This window comes from Tachyglossus aculeatus, chromosome 8 (genome assembly GCF_015852505.1).
Source record: "Tachyglossus aculeatus isolate mTacAcu1 chromosome 8, mTacAcu1.pri, whole genome shotgun sequence".
In the NCBI taxonomy this organism is placed as follows: domain Eukaryota; kingdom Metazoa; phylum Chordata; class Mammalia; order Monotremata; family Tachyglossidae; genus Tachyglossus; species Tachyglossus aculeatus.
Window position 1 is genome coordinate 39298795 of NC_052073.1, and position 18480 is coordinate 39317274.

The window sequence follows — 18480 nt, forward strand, 5'->3', positions numbered from 1 at the left end:
ACGGGCGGGCGTCACCCCGGGGAGAGAGCGGGCGTTGGGGTTTTGGACCGGAGCCCCCTCGCCCGCCCTCGGGTCTCAAGCGCCGTGGCTCCGGGCGTTGCTCCCTCTGGGGAAGCCTGACCCCTGACTTCCAAGCCTGGATAATAGTAATAATAATAATGATGGCATTTATTAGTCAATCAATCGTATTGAGCGCTTACTGTGTGCAGAGCACTGGACTAAGCGCTTGGGAAGTACAAGTTGGCAACATAGAGAGACAGTCCCTTCCCAACGGCGGGCTCACGGTCTTATTAAGCGCTTACTATGTGCCAAGCACCGTTCTAAGCGCTGGGGAGGCTACGAGGTGATCAGGTTGTCCCACGGGGGGCTCACGGCCTTCATCCCCATTTGACCGATTTGAGGCGCAGAGAAGTTAAGTGGCTCGCCCAAAGTCACCCAGCTGCCAATTGGCGGAGCCGGGATTTGAACCCATGGCCTCTGACTCAGTCAATCAATCAGTCGTATTTATTGAGCGCTTACTGTGTGCAGAGCACTGGACTGAGCGCTTGGGAGGTCCAAGTTGGCAAAACATAGAGACAGCCCCGACCCAACAGTGGGCTCACAGTCTAAAAGGGGGAGACGGAGAACCAAACCAAGCATACTAATAAAATAAATAGAATAGATATGTACAAGTAAATAAATAAATAGAGTCAAGCGCTTAGTACAGTGCTGTGCACACAGTAAGCGCTCAATAAATACGATTGATGATGATGACTCCAAAGCCCGGGCTCTTTCCACCGAGCCGCGCTGCTCGGGGAAGCGTCAGCGGGCCGTGGGGAGGGAGATCCCCTCGAAGGCCGGAGGCCGACCCCTGCGCACGGGAGGCGCGGGAATGGGATCCGTCGGGGCCGGCTCCGTGTGGACTCGGGGACGGACGCAGGGAAGTGGCCGGGTCTCCCAGTCGGACTCGGAGAGGCGCGCTCTTCTGCGCGTGGTGGGTGCAGTTGGGCTCAACACCAAATCAGGTTCTTTTTTTTTTTCTTTTTTTCTTTTTTTTCTTCTTTGCTCTTATTGCCTCAGTAGAGCCAAATTCTCAAACTTTGCAGCCAATAGCGTTGGAATTAAGAAGACGGAAAATCTCAAAGAGAACCGAAGTCCCGTTAAAACGGTCCCGGCCTGGCAAAAAATCAGGTGAGCACGCTTGGGGGCGGGCGTGCTCCCCGACGGGGCGGGAGTCACGGAAGGAAAATTTGGGGTGGGAAAGAGATTTCTATTTATTTTATTTTGTTAGTATGTTTGGTTTTGTTCTCTGTCTCCCGCTTTTAGACTGTGAGCCCACTGGTGGGTAGGGACTGTCTCTCTATGTTGCCAACTTGGACTTCCCAAGCGCTTAGTACGGTGCTCTGCACACAGTAAGCGCTCAATAAATACGATTGATGATGATGATGATGAGAGGGTGGCATCTGGTTGGGAGCCCTCAGCTGAGGGTGACAGTAATGGTGGTACTTTTCTTCTTCTTCTTATTATTATTATTTTTAATAATTACGGTAGTCAGCACTATGTGCCAAGCACTGGGGTGGATACGAGCAAATCGGGTTGGACACAGTTCCTGTCCTACATGGGGCTCGGTCTCAATCCCCATTTTACGGATGAGCTAACTGAGGCCCAGAAAAGCAGAGTACTTTTCTTCTTCTTCTTCTTCTTCTTTTTAATAATTACGGTATTCAGCACTATGTGCCAAGCACTGGGGTGGATACGAGCAAATCGGGTTGGACACAGTTCCTATCCTACATGGGGCTCAGTCTCAATCCCCATTTTACGGATGAGCTAACTGAGGCCCAGAAAAGCAGGGTACTTTTCTTCTTCTTCTTCTTCTTCTTCTTAGTTTTAATAATTACGGTATTCAGCACTGTGTGCCAAGCACTGGGGTGGATACGAGCAAATCGGGTTGGACACAGTTCCTATCCTACATGGGGCTCGGTCTCAATCCCCATTTTACAGGTGAGCTAACTGAGGCCCAGAAAAGCAGAGTACTTTTCTTCTTCTTCTTCTTCTTTTTAATGATTACGGTAGTCAGCACTATGTGCCAAGCACTGGGGTGGATACGAGCAAATCGGGTTGGACACAGTTCCTATCCTACATGGGGCTCGGTCTCAGTCCCCATTTTAGGGATGAGCTAACTGAGGCCCAGAAAAGCAGGGTACTTTTCTTCTTCTTCTTCTTCTTATTTTTAATAATTACGGTATTCAGCACTATGTGCCAAGCACTGGGGTGGATACGAGCAAATCGGGTTGGACACAGTTCCTATCCTACATGGGGCTCGGTCTCAATCCCCATTTTAGGGATGAGCTAACTGAGGCCCAGAAAAGCAGAGTACTTTTCTTCTTCTTCTTCTTCTTCTTCTTCTTCTTCTTCTTCTTCTTCTTCTTCTTCTTCTTCTTCTTCTTCTTCCTTCTTCCTTCTTCCTTCTTCCTTCTTCCTTCTTCTTCCTTCTTCCTTCTTCCTTCTTCCTTCTTCCTTCTTCTTCTTTCTTCTTCTTCTTCTTCTTCTTCTTCTTCTTCTTCTTCTTCCTTCTTCTCTGTGTGCCAAGCACTGGGGTGGATACGAGCAAATCGGGTTGGACACAGTTCCTATCCTACATGGGGCTCGGTCTCAGTCCCCATTTTAGGGATGAGCTAACTGAGGCCCAGAAAAGCAGGGTACTTTTCTTCTTCTTCTTCTTCTTCTTCTTTTTAATAATTACGGTATTCAGCACTATGTGCCAAGCACTGGGGTGGATACGACCAAATCGGGTTGGACACAGTTCCTGTCCTACATGGGGCTCGGTCTCAATCCCCATTTTACGGATGAGCTAACTGAGGCCCAGAAAAGCAGAGTACTTTTCTTCTTCTTCTTCTTCTTCTTCTTCTTCTTTTTAATAATTACGGTATTCAGCACTGTGTGCCAAGCACTGGGGTGGATACGAGCAAATCGGGTTGGACACAGTTCCTATCCTACATGGGTCTCGGTCTCAATCCCCATTTTACGGTTGAGCTAACTGAGGCCCAGAAAAGCAGGGTACTTTTCTTCTTCTTCTTCTTCTTCTTCTTCTTCTTCTTCTTCTTCTTAGTTTTAATAATTACGGTATTCAGCACTGTGTGCCAAGCACTGGGGTGGATACGAGCAAATCGGGTTGGACACAGTTCCTATCCTACGTGGGTCTCGGTCTCAATCCCCATTTTACGGTTGAGCTAACTGAGGCCCAGAAAAGCAGAGTACTTTTCTTCTTCTTCTTATTCTTCTTCTTCTTCTTCTTCTTCTTCTTCTTCTTCTTCTTCTTCTTCTTTTTAATAATTACGGTATTCAGCACTATGTGCCAAGCACTGGGGTGGATACGAGCAAATCGGGTTGGACACAGTTCCTATCCTACATGGGGCTCGGTCTCAATCCCCCTTTTACGGATGAGCCAACTGAGGCCCAGAAAAGCAGAGTACTTTTCTTCTTCTTCTTCTTTTTAATAATTACGGTATTCAGCACTATGTGCCAAGCACTGGGGTGGATACGAGCAAATCGGGTTGGACTCAGTTCCTATCCTACATGGGGCTCGGTCTCAGTCCCCATTTTAGGGATGAGCCAACTGAGGCCCAGAAAAGCAGAGCGACTTGCCCAAGATCACCCAGCCGAGAAGCGGCGGAGCCGGGATTAGAACCCAAGTCCTTCTGATTCCCTGGCCCGTGTTCTGCCCGCTATCCCCGCCGCTTCTCGCCTTGTTAAGCGCCTCCTAAGCGCTGAACACTGCGGGAGATTGGCTAGGGTTTCCTCTCCCCCGAGCTAGCGAGAAGGCGGCCGTCCCCCGTCCCTCCCCACGCCCCGGCTGGACGAGCTTCCGTTCGTCCCCGGCCGACGGCCCTTCTCGTTCCCGGTTCCCAGCTCGGGAGGATTCGCAGAGCGCCCCGGGCCGCAGGGAAAGGGACGCGACCAGGAGACGCTCGTCGAGGCTGTGTCCGAGCGGGAACCGGGAGGCCCCGGCCGCCGACGCCGTCCCGGCAGGTAAGTGCTCGTCTGTCAAATGGGGATGAAGACTGCGAGCCCCCCTCCCCGTGGGACAACCTGATCACTTTATAATAATAATAATAACGATGGCATTTCTTAAGCGCTTACTATGTGCAAAGCACTGTTCTAAGCGCTGGGCAGGTTACAAGGTGATCAGGTTGTCCCACGGGGGGCTCACAGTCTTTAATCCCCATTTTACAGATGAGGTAACTGAGGCACAGAGAAGTTAAGGGACTTGCCCAAAGTCACACAGCTGACAGTTGGTGGAGCCGGGATTTGAAGCCATGACCTCTGACTCCAAAGCCCGGGCTCTTGAAAGGAGGGAAGGAGATGGGAAAGGTGGAGGGAAGGAGATGGGAAAGGAGGAGGGAAGGAGATGGGAAAGGAGGAGGGAAGGAGATGGGAAAGGAGGAGGGAAGGAGATGGGAAAGGAGGAGGGAAGGAGAAAGGAAAGGAGGAAGGAAGGAGAAAGGAAAGGAGGAGGGAAGGAAATGCGAAAAGAGAAAGGAAAGGAGGAAGGAAGGAAATGGGAAAAGAGAAGGGAAGGAGATGGGAAAGGAGGAAGGAAGGAGAAAGGAAAGGAGGAGGGAAGGAAATGGGAAAGGAGAAGGGAAGGAGATGGGAAAGGAGAAAGGAAGGAGATGGGGAAGAGGAGGGAAGGAGGAGGGAAGGAGATGGGAAAGGAGGAGGGAAGGAGATGGGGAAGGAGGAGGGAAGGAGAAAGGAAAGGAGGAAGGAAGGAGAAAGGAAAGGAGGAGGGAAGGAAATGCGAAAGGAGAAAGGAAAGGAGAAAGGAAGGAAATGGGAAAGGAGAAGGGAAGGAGATGGGAAAGGAGGAAGGAAGGAGAAACGAAAGGAGGAGGGAAGGAAATGGGAAAGGAGAAGGGAAGGAGATGGGAAAGGAGAAAGGAAGGAGATGGGGAAGAGGAGGGAAGGAGGAGGGAAGGAGATGGGAAAGGAGGAGGGAAGGAGATGGGAAAGGAGGAGGGAAGGAGATGGGGAAGGAGGAGGGAAGGAGAAAGGAAAGGAGGAAGGAAGGAGAAAGGAAAGGAGGAGGGAAGGAAATGCGAAAGGAGAAAGGAAAGGAGGAAGGAAGGAAATGGGAAAGGAGAAGGGAAGGAGATGGGAAAGGAGGAAGGAAGGAGAAACGAAAGGAGGAGGGAAGGAAATGGGAAAGGAGAAGGGAAGGAGATGGGAAAGGAGAAAGGAAGGGGATGGGGAAGGAGGGAAGGAGATGGGGAAGAGGAGGGAAGGAGGAGGGAAGGAGATGGGAAAGGAGGAAGGAAGGAGAAAGGAAAGAGTGCAGGAGGCCGGAGCGGCCTGTGTCCTCACGCACCTGCTGATGGCGGATCCCGAAAAGATCCACCTTGTAACCTCCCCAGCGCTTAGAACAGTGCTCTGCACCTAGTAAGTGCCTAATAAACGCCATTATTATTATTATTATTATCGGACCGCCGGCGGCCCGGCAGGCCCGACCGGAGACCTCCGCGTCCGACCGAAACCCAAATAAAAAGTGATCTGGAAATGAAAGTCTCTAACGCGTGGCGGTGATTTCACAATTCGCAGCCCACCCCCGGCTCAGTCCGGACGGGCACGGGGTCTCGGTGGCCCTCGCACGTCTGCACCGCCCAGGCGGAGCGGGGGCCTTCCCGGGGGTAGCCCGGTCTCCCGCCGGGAACGGGAGCCTCTCGGCACCCACGAGGGGGAATTCAGCAGACGGACCGTTCGTTCAGTCGTATTTATGGGCGCTTACTGTGTGCAGAGCACTGTACTAAGCTCCCCACCCTGGGCGGTGCCCTCTTGCCGGGTGGCTCGCGGGGCTTCCCCCAAGCTTCCCTCTTTCTCTCGTAGGTCAGTTAGCGCCCGCGGCCGCCCCGGCCGCCCACTCGTCCCGGACCCAAGAGGTCCAGCCCCCCGGGGATGGACCGGCGCCCTCGGCCCCGGGCCTGAGCTGCGGCTCGATGGAAGACCGGGATGGAGCCCCCGGCCCACCCTCTCCGCCGGCTGATTGGCAGATTTCGGCCGCGACGGGTTCAGGTGGAGATCGCGTCCCCCTTCTAGGCCTTCACGGCGCCCCGGCCGCGCCCACGGTCCAGAGCCGGGCGCCTGGGAAACGTCGGGCGCCCGCGGCCGCTCGGAATCGGGCTTTCCCAAACTCGAACGCGGCCAACGTGGCGCGTGGCGGCTCCCCGGGAAAACCGGGGTCCGCGCTACAACGTTTGGCTAAAACGTGGCACCCCTTAAGCACCCCTGGCCGGGTGGGTGGCCCGATCCGCGTCCTGGCGACGTCTGAGGGGGCTGGCACCTTCCCGGGCACAGCTTCCCCCAGAGTCGCTGGTTTCGGGTAATGCTTTCCCACGAGCCCGAAGGGTTTAATCGCGGATTTGCAGGGAAGACCAAAAGCTGCCATTTTCTTCTCCTGGCCCTCTACTGCTCCACCCCGCCCCGTGATCATTCAGTCAGCCCTATTTATTGAGCGCTTACCGTGTGCAAAGAACTGTACTAAGCGCTAGGGAGGGTACAACAGGACAACAGCCAGGCAAGTAGCAGAGACAGGATTAGAACCCGGGTCTTTCGGATTCCCAGCCACTAAGGCAGCGTTGTTTCTTGTCTCCTTATCAGTGTGTCGTCCGCGTGTCCTTGGGGCGTTGACCCTCGGGGAGCCCATCCACACCCTCAGCTTCAGTCCTCTCCCCCGACTCCCTTCAGCTCCAAACCCTCCAAACGCATTTCTTCCAGCCTCGACGGCCGCTCCGCATGGATGCCCTGTTGGCCTGCTGAACTCCTTAGCTTCCCTCCCCAATCCGTTCCTCCGCCTCAGTTTCCCTTCACGGCGGCCGCACGCACGATCGCCGGCCCCCACTCTCGTAGTCGCCCTTGACCCTTCGCTCTCTTTCAGCGCCTCCGCTTCTTCCTCCGTAGCGTTTCCCAGAGTGGTCCCCGTCGCCTCACCCTGGGACCAGGCACGTGTCCTCTCCCGGCTGGACGTCTGCGTCGGCCTCTCGCTGACCTCCCCGCCTCTGGCCTCTCCCCTCTCCGGCCCACTCGGCTGCCTGGATATTTTCCGAAAGCTTTGTCCCACCCACGTGTCTCTGCTCCTTGTGAAATCGGCCATGGCTACCCCTTCCCCTCCTCGTCAGGCAGAAATTCCTCACCGTTCACCCTCCCTCTCCTATTTAAATGCCCTGCCCACTTCACCTCAGTTCAAACTCTTCGCTCCCCTTAAATTAACCTCCTCCCCGGGCCTCGTCCTCATCCCCTCCCTCCTCCGACCCACCTTCTATCCATCATCATCATCATCATCAATCATTTTTATTGAGCGCTTACTATGTCCAGAAATCCCGTCCCGTTCGAATCACAGCCCTCCCCATCTCCCAAACCTTCCCGAAATCCATCCCTCTCCCGGAGCCGTTCCCCTGTTCGTGTCATCATCATCAATAGTATTTATCGAGCGCTTACTGTGTGCGGAGCACTGGACTAAGCGCTTGGGAAGTACAAGTTGGTAACATAGACAGTCCCTACCCGGCAGTGGGCTCACAGTCTAAAAGGGGGAGACAGAGAACAAAACCAAACATACTAACAAAATAAAATAAATAGAATAGATATGGACAAGTAAGATAAATCATCATCATCATCATCAATCGTATTTATTGAGCGCTTACTGTGTGCGGAGCACTGGACTAAGCGCTTGGGAAGTACAAATTGGCAACGTATAGAGACAGTCCCTACCCAACAGTGGGCTCACAGTCTAAAGGGGGGAGACAGAGAACAAAACCAAACGTACTAACAAAATAAATAGAATAGATATGTACAAGTAAGATAAATCATCATCATCATCATCAATCGTATTGAGCGCTTACTATGTGCAGAGCACTGTACTAAGCGCTTGGGAAGTACAAATTGGCAACATATAGAGACAGTCCCTACCCAACAGTGGGCTCACAGTCTAAAAGGGGGAGACAGTGAACAAAACCAAACATACTAGCAAAATAAAATAAATAGAATAGATATGTACAAGTAAAATAAATAGAGTAATAAATATGTACAATATGTGTCGCGTGGCCTAGTGGAAAGAGCTCGGGGCTGGGAGTCAGAGGTCCTGGGTTCTGATCCCGGCTCCACCGCTTAGCCGCCGTGTGACCCTAGGCAAGTCTCTTCACTTCTCTGAAGGTCATTTATTGTATTTATTGAGCACTTATTAGTCCACTGTTGGGTAGGGACTGTCTCTATATGTTGCCAATTTGTACTTCCCAGGCGCTTAGTACAGTGCTCTGCACATAGTAAGCGCTCAATAGATACGATTGATGATGATGATGATGATACTAAGTGTTTGGGAGAGTATACTATAACAGTAAGCAGTCACGCTCCCTGCCCACAATGAGCTTATAGTTTAGAGGAGAGATAGCAATAAAAATAAATAAAATGATATATACACAAATTCCCTCATCTGGAAAATGGGAATTGAGACCGGGAGCCCCACGTGGGGCGGGGACTGGGTCCGACGCTATTTGCCCGTATCCATCCCAGCGCTCAGCACAGTGCCCGGCGCACATTAAGCGCTTAACAGATGCCGTTAGAAAAGTGCAGAGGCGAGGCAGAAGGGAGAGGGAGCCGAAGTCCCGGGTTCTAATCCTGTCTCCGCTACTTGCCTGGCTGTTGTCCTCTTGTCCCCTCCCAAGCGCTTAGTACAGTTCTTTGCACACGGTAAACGCTCAATAAATAGGGCTGACTGAATGATCGGCGGGCGGGGTGGGGCAGTAGGAGGCCAGGAGAAGAAAACGGCAGCTTTTGAAAAGACGGCTTCGTCGGGCCTCCGGGCGTGTTTTGTCTTGTTGTCTATCTCCCACTGTAGCCCGTTGTTGGGTAGGGACCGTCTCTAGATGTTGCCAACTTGGACTTCCCAAGCGCTTAGTACAGCGCTCTGCGCACAGGAAGCGCTCAATAAATGCTGTGTGATCTTGGGCCAGTCACTTCACTTCTCTGGGCCTCCGTTCCCTCATCTGTAAAATGGGGATTAAGACTGTGAGCCCCACATGGGACAACCTGATCACCCTGAATCCTTCCCAGCGCTTAGAACGGTGCTTTGCACATAGTGAGCGCTTAACAAATGCCAATTATTATTATTATTATTATTAATTAAATACGATTGAATGAATGCATGGATCATCATCATCATCATCAATCGTATTTATTGAGTGCTTACTGTGTGCAGAGCACCGTACTAAGCGCTTGGGAAGTACAAATTGGCAACGTATAGAGGCAGTCCCTACCCAACAGCGGGCTCCCAGTCTAAAATGAAACTGGGTTCTTCTGCTTTCCCAAGTTCTCCAAAGAACAGGGCTGGAAGCGCCAAGGTCCGGCTTCCATCCTCCTCCGGTCCCCCCAGGGATGATGACGATGATGGTGATTGTGGTATTCATTTATTCAATGGTATTTATTGAGCGCTTACTGTGTGCAGAGCACCGTACTAAGCGCTTGGGAAGTCCAAGTGGGCAACATACGGAGACGGTCCCTACTCAACAGCGGGCTCGCGTGCCAGGCTCCATACTGGGCACTCTATTTATTTATTTATTTTGCTTGTACATTTCTATCCTATTTATTTAATTTTGTTGGTATGTTTGGTTTTGTTCTCCGTCTCCCCCTTTTAGTCTGCGAGCCCACCGTTGGGTAGGGACTGTCTCTAGATGTTGCCAACTTGGACTTCCCAAGCGCTTAGTACAGTGCTGTGCACATAGTAAGCGCTCAATAAATATGATTGATTGATTGATTGATTGAGAGAGTCGGGTTGGGCACGGGGGACTCCCGGAAGGGGCAGAGGTGACGTGAGGGCACGACGCGGGGCGTTGGGGTCCGCCGGCCCCCCCGGGGACAGGTCTCTCTCTCCCTCCCCGCAGTGCCGCCCGCCGCGCTGAAGCGAGCGGGCGACGCCGGCGGGGCCTTGGGCCCCGCGCCCGCCGGCCTGGACCCCCAGTTCCGCTGCCAGGTCCCGGACTGCCTGAAGGCCTTCCGCAAAGCCAAGCTGCTGCACTATCACATGAAGTATTTCCACGGGGTGGAGCGGCCGCCCGCGCCGGAGGCCGGGCACGACGGCGCCAACCGCAAGCGGACCCCCTCCGGCCCGCCGTGTGAGTGTCCCGCCGGCCCGAGGCGCGGTTTCGCCGGGGATGCCGCCGCCGGCGTCGGCGTCCCTCTGGTTCTCTCGCCGGGGCGGTGGCTGGTGCCCGTCGGGCCGCGGGGCCTTATTCCCGATGACGACCCGGGTCTTTCCGACGCCGGCCGTCAGGCCGCACGGCTTCGGGGAGGTGGGGGGCGACCGGGTGGGGAAGGCGGGCAGGCCCCGGAGCCCTCCCCCGTCCGGCTCCGTCCCCTCCAGACGCGCCCCTTCACCCGTCCGCGCCGGACGAGAAGTCGGAGAAGAGGAGAGCGGCCACCCCCGGGTTGGACGGGGCGCCGCCCGGCCCCCGGCCCGCCCTCCAGGAGAAGGGCAAGGACGGCCAGGCGGACAGGCCGCAGCGGAGGCAGCAGGACAGAGACCGAGCCGAGAACGGTAATCCCTCCTAGCCATCGAGTACTCGGTGGCGTATTATTATTATTATTATTATTATTATCATTATCATTATCATTATTATTATTATTATTATCATCATCATCGTCATCATCATCATCATCGGTGGCGTTTATCATTATTATTATTATTATTACTGCTACTACTATAATTATTACTATTACTATTATTACTATTATTATTGCTATTATTATCACTATTATTATTATTATTATTATCATTATCATTATTATTATTATTATCATCATCATCATCATCATCGGTGGCGTTTATCATTATTATTATTATTATTATTACTACTATTATTATTATTATTATCATTATCATTATTATTATTATCATCATCATCATCATCATCGGTGGCGTTTATCATTATTATTATTATTACTACTACTACTACTATTATTATTACTATTACTATTATTACTATTATTATTGCTATTATTATCACTATTACTATTATTATTATTATTATCATTATCATTATTATCATCATCATCGTCATCATCATCATCATCGGTGGCGTTTATCATTATTATTATTATTATTACTACTACTACTATTATTATTATTATTATTATCATTATCATTATCATTATTATTATTATTATTATCATCATCATCATCATCGGTGGCGTTTATCATTATTATTATTACTACTACTACTATTATTATTACTATTACTATTATTACTATTATTATTGCTATTATTATCACTATTACTATTATTATCATTATTATTATCATTATCATTATTATTATTATTATCATCATCATCATCATCGGTGGCGTTTATCATTATTATTATTATTATTACTACTACTACTATTATTATTATCATTATCATTATTATTATTATTATCATCATCATCAGCATCATCATCGGTGGCGTTTATTATTATTATTATTACTACTACTACTATTATTATTACTATTACTATTATTACTATTATTATTGCTATTATTATCACTATTACTATTATTATTATTACTATTACCATTTCTACTGTTATTATATTGATAATAATATATTTTATATCATAGATTATATATAATACATGTGTTATATAGTATGTATATATCATATATAATATATATGATTATCAGTATAATGAATATAATGCATATTATTATCAGTATAATAGAAATGTATTATTTCTATTAATAGTAATAGTATTATATGTAATATTATATATTATGCATTTTATATATTATAAGAATATGTGATATATGTGTTATATAATAGATAGTATGATATATAAAATATGTAATATATAATATATGATGATAATGGCGTTTAGTATATATGTTTGTGCGTGTTTATAATATAGGTAATATTTATATAATATATATGATATATGTGTTAAATAATATGCATATGCCATATATATTATATGTAATATATAATGTATGTTATTATCAATATAATAAAAATATATCATCATATATTATTATATGATATCACTATATGTGATATTGCATATTATGCATTTTATATATTATAATGATGTATTGTATATTGTGTTTATTATATGATATATAATATAATATATGAAATATAATATATGATGATAATAATGGCATTTACTATATATGTTTGTGCGTATTTATTACTCTATTTTATTTGTACAATAATAATAACGGCATTTAGTATATATGTTTGTGCGTATTTATTACTCTGTTTTATTTGTACATATTTATTCTATTTGATTTGGTTAATATGTTTGGTTTTGTCATCTGTCTCCCCCTTCTAGACTGTGAGCCCACTGTTGGGTAGGGACCGTCTCTCTGTGTTGCCAGCTTGGACTTCCCAAGCCCTTAGTACAGTGCTCTGCACACAGTAAGCGCTCAGTAAATACGATTGAATAATAATAATAATAATAATAATAATAATAATAATAATACTGTGAGCCCACTGTTGGGTAGGGACCGTCTCTCTATGTTGCCAACTTGGACTTCCCGAGCCCTTAGTACAGTGCTCTGCACACAGTAAGCGCTCAATAAATACTATTGAATAATAATAATAATAATAATAATAATGGCATTTAGTATATATGTTTGTGCATGTTTATTACTCTATTTTATTAGTACATATTTATTCTATTTTATTTTGTTAATATGTTTGGTTTTGTTCCCTGTCTCCCCCTTCTAGACTGTGAGCCCATTGTTGGGTAGGGACCGTCTCTAGATGTTGCCAACTTGGACTTCCCAAGCCCTTAGTACAGTGCTCTGCACACAGTAAGCGCTCAGTAAATACGATTGAATAATAATAATAATAATAATGGCATTTAGTATATATGTTTATGCGTATTTATTACTCTATTTTATTTGTACGTATTTATTCTATTTTATTTTGTTAATATGTTTGGTTTTGTTCCCTGTCTCCCCCTTCTAGACTGTGAGCCCACTGTGGGGTAGGGACCGTCTGTAGATGTTGCCAACTTGGACTTCCCAAGCCCTTAGTACAGTGCTCTGCACACAGTAAGCGCTCAATAAATACAATTGAATGAATGAATGAAGCGCTTACTATGTGCAAAGCACTGTTCTAAGCGCTGGGGAGGTCACAAGGTGATCAGGTTGTCCCACGGGGGGCTCACAGTCTTCATCCCCATTTTACAGATGAGGGAAACGAGGCCCAGAGAAGTGAAGTGACTTGCCCAAAGTCACCCAGCTGACAAGTGGTGGAGCCAGGATTTGAACCCATGACCCCTGACTCCAAAGCCCGGGCTCTTTCCACTGAGCCACGCTGCTTCTCGACTCTTAGTGACTCTTAGTACGGTGCTTTGGACACAGTAAGCGCTCAGTAAATACGATTGAGTAAATGAATGAGTATCGAGCGCTTACTGCGTGCAGAGCACTGTTTTAAATAATAATAATGATGATGGCGTTTGTTAAGCGCTTACTATGTGTCAAGCACTGTTCTAAGCACTGGGGGGGATACAGGGTGATCAGGTTGTCCCACATGGGGCTCACAGTCTTCACCCCCATTTTCCAGATGAGGGCACTGAGGCCCAGAGAAGTGACGTGACTTTCCCAAGGTCACCCAGCTGACAAGTGGCGTAGCCGGGATTAGAACCCATGACCTCTGACTCACAAGCCCGGGCTCTTTCCACTGAGCCACGCTGCTTCTAGTACGGAGCACTGTGCTAAGCGCTTGGGAGAGGCTGTGAGCCCGCTGTTGGGTAGGGACCGTCTCTATATGTTGCCAACTCGTACTTCCCAAGCGCTTAGCACAGTGCTCTGCACACAGTAAGCGCTCAATAAATACGATCGAATGAATGAATGAGTGAATGAGAGGACACTGGAAGAGTTTTGTTTTGGGTTTATAGGGTATTTGTTAAGCACTTCCTATGTGCCAGGCTCTGTACTAAGCACTGGGGTATTTATTACTCTATTTATTTATCTTGTCCATATCTATTCTATTTATTTTGTGAGTATGTTTGGTTTTGTTCCCTGTCTTCCCCTTCTAGACTGTGAGCCCACTGTTGGGGAGGGACCGTCTCTCTATGTTGCCAACTTGTACTTCCCAAGCGCTTAGTACAGTGCTCTGCACACAGTAAGCGCTCAATAAATACGATTGATGATGATGATGATCGTATTCAATGAATACGATTGAATGAATGAATGACCGTCTCTATCTGTTGCCAACTTGCACTTCCCAAGCGCTTAGTACAGTGCTCTGCACACAGCAAGCGCTCAATAAATACGATTGAATGAAGGAATCAACGGTGCCGTGGCTTCCGTGGCTCAGAGAAGCAGCGTGGCTCAGCGGAAAGAGCCCGGGCTTTGGAGTCAGGGTTCATGGGTTCGAATCCCGGCTCCGCCACTTGTCAGCTGGGTGACTTTGGACAAGTCACTTCGCTTCTCTGGGCCTCAGTGACCTCATCTGGAAAATGGGGATGAAGACTGTGAGCCCCCCGTGGGACAACCTGATCACCTTGTCACCTCCCCGGCGCTTGGAACAGTGCTTTGCACATAGTAAGCGCTCAATAAATGCCATTATTATTATTATTATTTTTCTGGGGGGACCTAGGAGGGGTTTCCCTACAGCTTTTAGACTGTGAGCCCACTGTTGGGTAGGGACCGTCTCTATATGTTGCCAACTTGTACTTCCCAAGCGCTTAGTACAGTGCTCTGCACATAGGAAGCGCTCAATAAATACGATTGATTGATTGATTGATTGACCCCAGACCCTGAGTGGGTCGCGAGCCCACTGTCGGGTAGGGACCGTCTCTCTATGTTGCCAACTTGGACTTCCCAAGCGCTTAGTCCGGTGCTCTGCACACAGTAAGCGCTCAATAAATACGACTGATTGATTGATCGATTGAGGGGAGCAGAGAATTCAGCTCCCCGGGCCCCGGCGGCTAGAAAATAAAGCACGTTCGCCGTCTCCTTGTTCTCTTTAGCCGGGAAGGAGAAGGAGAAGAGCAGAGAGAGGAAATTCAGAGACTTCGTTCGCTTGAAATCGAAGAAGAAAAAGAAGAAGAAAAAGAAATGGACACCTGGTAAGACCCCTTCGCCGGGCAGGGTTTTGGCCCGGCGGGCAACGGAGTATTGGTGATGATGGCATTTATTGGTTATTTAGTGGTTATTTATTTTATTTATGTATTGGTTATTATTTATTTCTTCATTTATTGGGTTATTTATTTTATTTATTTATTGGTTGTTATTTATTTATTCATTTATTGGTTTATTTATTTTATTTATTTATTGGTTATTATTAATTTATTCATTTATTGGTTTATTTTATTTATTTATTGGTTATGATTTATTTCTTCATTTATTGGTTTATTTATTTTATTTATTTATTGGTTATTATTTATTTCTTCATTTATTGGTTTATTTATTTCATTTATTTATTGGTTATTATTTATTTCTTCATTTATTGGTTTATTTATTTCATTTATTGGTTATTATTTATTTCTTCATTTATTGGTTTATTTATTTTATTTATGTATTGGTTATTATTTATTTCTTCATTTATTGGTTTATTTATTTTATTTATTGGTTATGATTTATTTCTTCATTTATTGGTTTATTTATTTTATTCATTTATGGGTTCTTATTTATTTCTTCATTTATTGGTTTATTTATTTTATTTATTTATTGGTTATTATTTATTTCTTCATTTATTTATTTATTTATTTATTTATTGGTTGTTATTTATTTCTTCATTTATTGGTTTATTTATTTTATTTATTTATTGGTTATTATTTATTTCTTCATTTATTGGTTTATTTATTTTATTTATTTATTGGTTATTATTTATTTCTTCATTTATTGGGTTATTTATTTTATTTATTTATTGGTTGTTATTTATTTCTTCATTTATTGGTTTATTTATTTTATTTATTTATTGGTTGTTATTTATTTATTCATTTATTGGTTTATTTATTTTATTTATTTATTGGTTATTATTAATTTATTCATTTATTGGTTTATTTTATTTATTTATTGGTTGTTATTTATTTATTCATTTATTGGTTTATTTATTTTATTTATTTATTGGTTATTATTAATTTATTCATTTATTGGTTTATTTTATTTCATTTATTTATTGGTTATTATTTATTTCTTCATTTATTGGTTTATTTATTTCATTTATTTATTGGTTATTATTTATTTCTTCATTTATTGGTTTATTTATTTCATTTATTTATTGGTTATTATTTATTTCTTCATTTATTGGTTTACTTATTTCATTTATGTATTGGTTATGATTTATTTCTTCATTTATTGCTTTATTTATTTTATTTATTGGTTATTATTTATTTCTTCATTTATTCATTTATTTATTTTATTTATTTATTGGTTATGATTTATTTCTTCATTTATTGGTTTATTTATTTTATTCATTTATTGGTTCTTATTTATTTCTTCATTTATTGGTTTATTTATTTTATTTATTTATTGGTTATTATTTATTTCTTCATTTATTGATTTATTTATTTTATTTATTGGTTGTTATTTATTTCTTCATTTATTGGTTTATTTATTTTATTTATTTATTGGTTATTATTTATTTCTTCATTTATTGGTTTATTTATTTTATTTATTTATTGGTTATGATTTATTTCTTCATTTATTGCTTTATTTATTTTATTTATTTATTGGTTATGATTTATTTCTTCATTTATTGCTTTATTTATTTTATTTATTTATTGGTTATTATTCACTTATTGGTTTATTTATTTTATTTATTTATTGGTTATTATTTATTTCTTCATTTATTGGTTTATTTGTTTTATTTATTTATTGGTGTTGTGGCGGGGTCCCCGTTTAGCAGCGTGAACGGTCGGGGTCGCGGCCTATGGCTGCCAGGAAGGATGCGGTGTGGTGGTTAAGGTCAACTCGGACTTCCCAAGCGCTTAGTACAGTGCTCCGCACACATTAAGCGCTCAGTAAATACGATTGAATGATTTCCCTCCACACAAGGCCCTTCCTGAGCGAGTCTCCTCCCGCCCCGGAAGTGAAACCTTTCGTTCATTAAATCACGAATATTGAGCGCTTAGTGTGCAGAGCACTGTACTAAAAGCACTTGGGAGAGCATGATTTCATTCATTCCGTAGTGTTTTATTGAGCGCTTCCTGGGTGCAGAGCACTGTACTAATCAATCAATCAATCGATCGTATTTATTGAGCGCTTCCTGTGTGCAGAGCACTGTACTAATCAGTCAATCAATCAGTCGTATTTATTGAGCGCTTACTATGTGCAGAGCACTGTACTAATCAATCATATTTATTGAGCGCTTACTGTGTGCAGAGCACTGTACTAAGCGCTTGGGAAGTACAAGTTGGCAACATATACAGTCCCCACCCAACAGTGGGTTCACGGTCTAGAGAACTAAGCGCTACTAATCAATCAATCAGTCGTATTTATTGAATGCTTACTGTGTGCAGGGCACTGTACTAATCAATCAATCAATCGTATTTATTGAGCGCTTACTGTGTGCAGAGCACTGTACTAAGCGCTTGGGAAGTACAAGTTGGCAACATATAGAGACGGTCCCTACCCAACAGTGGGCTCACGGTCTAGAAGACTAAGAGCTACTAATGAATCAATCAATTGTATTTATTGAGCGCTTACTGTGTGCAGAGCACTGTGCTAATCAATCAGTCGTATTTATTGAGCGCTTACTGTGTGCAGAGCACTGTACTAAGCGCTTGGGAAGTACAAGTTGGCAACATATAGAGACAGTCCCTACCCAACAGTGGGCTCACGGTCTAGAAGACTAAGTGCTACTAATGAATCAATCAATCGTATTTATTGAGCGCTTACTGTGTGCAGAGCACTGTACTAATCAATCAGTCATATTTATTGAGCGCTTACTGTGTGCAGAGCACTGTACTAAGCGCTTGGGAAGTACAAGTTGGCAACATAGAGAGACGGTCCCTACCCAACAGTGGGCTCACGGTCTAGAAGACTAAGCGTTACTAATGAATCAATCGTATTTATTGAGCGCTCACTGTGTGCAGAGCACTGTACTAATCAATCATATTTATTGAGCGCTTACTGTGTGCAGAGCACTTGTACTGGGAAGTCCAAGTTGGCAACACAGAGAGACAGTCCCTACCCAACAGTGGGCTCACAGTCTAGAACTTGTAATAATAATAATAATAATAATAATAATAATAATAATAATAATGATAGCATTTATTAAGCGCTGATAGCATTTATTAAGCGCTCACTATGTGTACTAAGCACTTGGGAAGTACAAGTTGGCAACATAGAGAGACAGTCCCTACCCAACAGTGGGCTCACAGTCTAGCACTTGTAATAATAATAATAATAATAATGATAGCATTTATATGTGTACTAAGCACTTGGGAAGCACAAGTCTAGAAGGGGGAGACAGACAACAAAGCGAAACAAGCAGACAGCGTCAATACCATCAGAATAAATAG

General features: G+C 44.8%; 1 protein-coding gene across 5 annotated transcripts in view; it reads left to right on the forward strand.

Annotated features, from left to right (window-relative positions):
- The window catches only part of PHF20 (PHD finger protein 20), a 96146-nt gene that overhangs the window by 42770 nt on the left and 34896 nt on the right, over nucleotides 1-18480 (forward strand). For 4 of the 5 annotated variants that reach the window (XM_038750164.1, XM_038750167.1, XM_038750168.1 and 1 more), the window contains exons 7-12: nucleotides 1060-1170; nucleotides 3889-4008; nucleotides 5863-6048; nucleotides 9906-10136; nucleotides 10385-10558; nucleotides 14983-15081. In XM_038750164.1, the coding sequence (XP_038606092.1) occupies nucleotides 1060-1170; nucleotides 3889-4008; nucleotides 5863-6048; nucleotides 9906-10136; nucleotides 10385-10558; nucleotides 14983-15081 (921 nt within the window). The remainder of the gene's footprint in view (nucleotides 1-1059; nucleotides 1171-3888; nucleotides 4009-5862; nucleotides 6049-9905; nucleotides 10137-10384; nucleotides 10559-14982; nucleotides 15082-18480) is intronic. The other variant, XM_038750166.1, reaches the window with a different exon arrangement.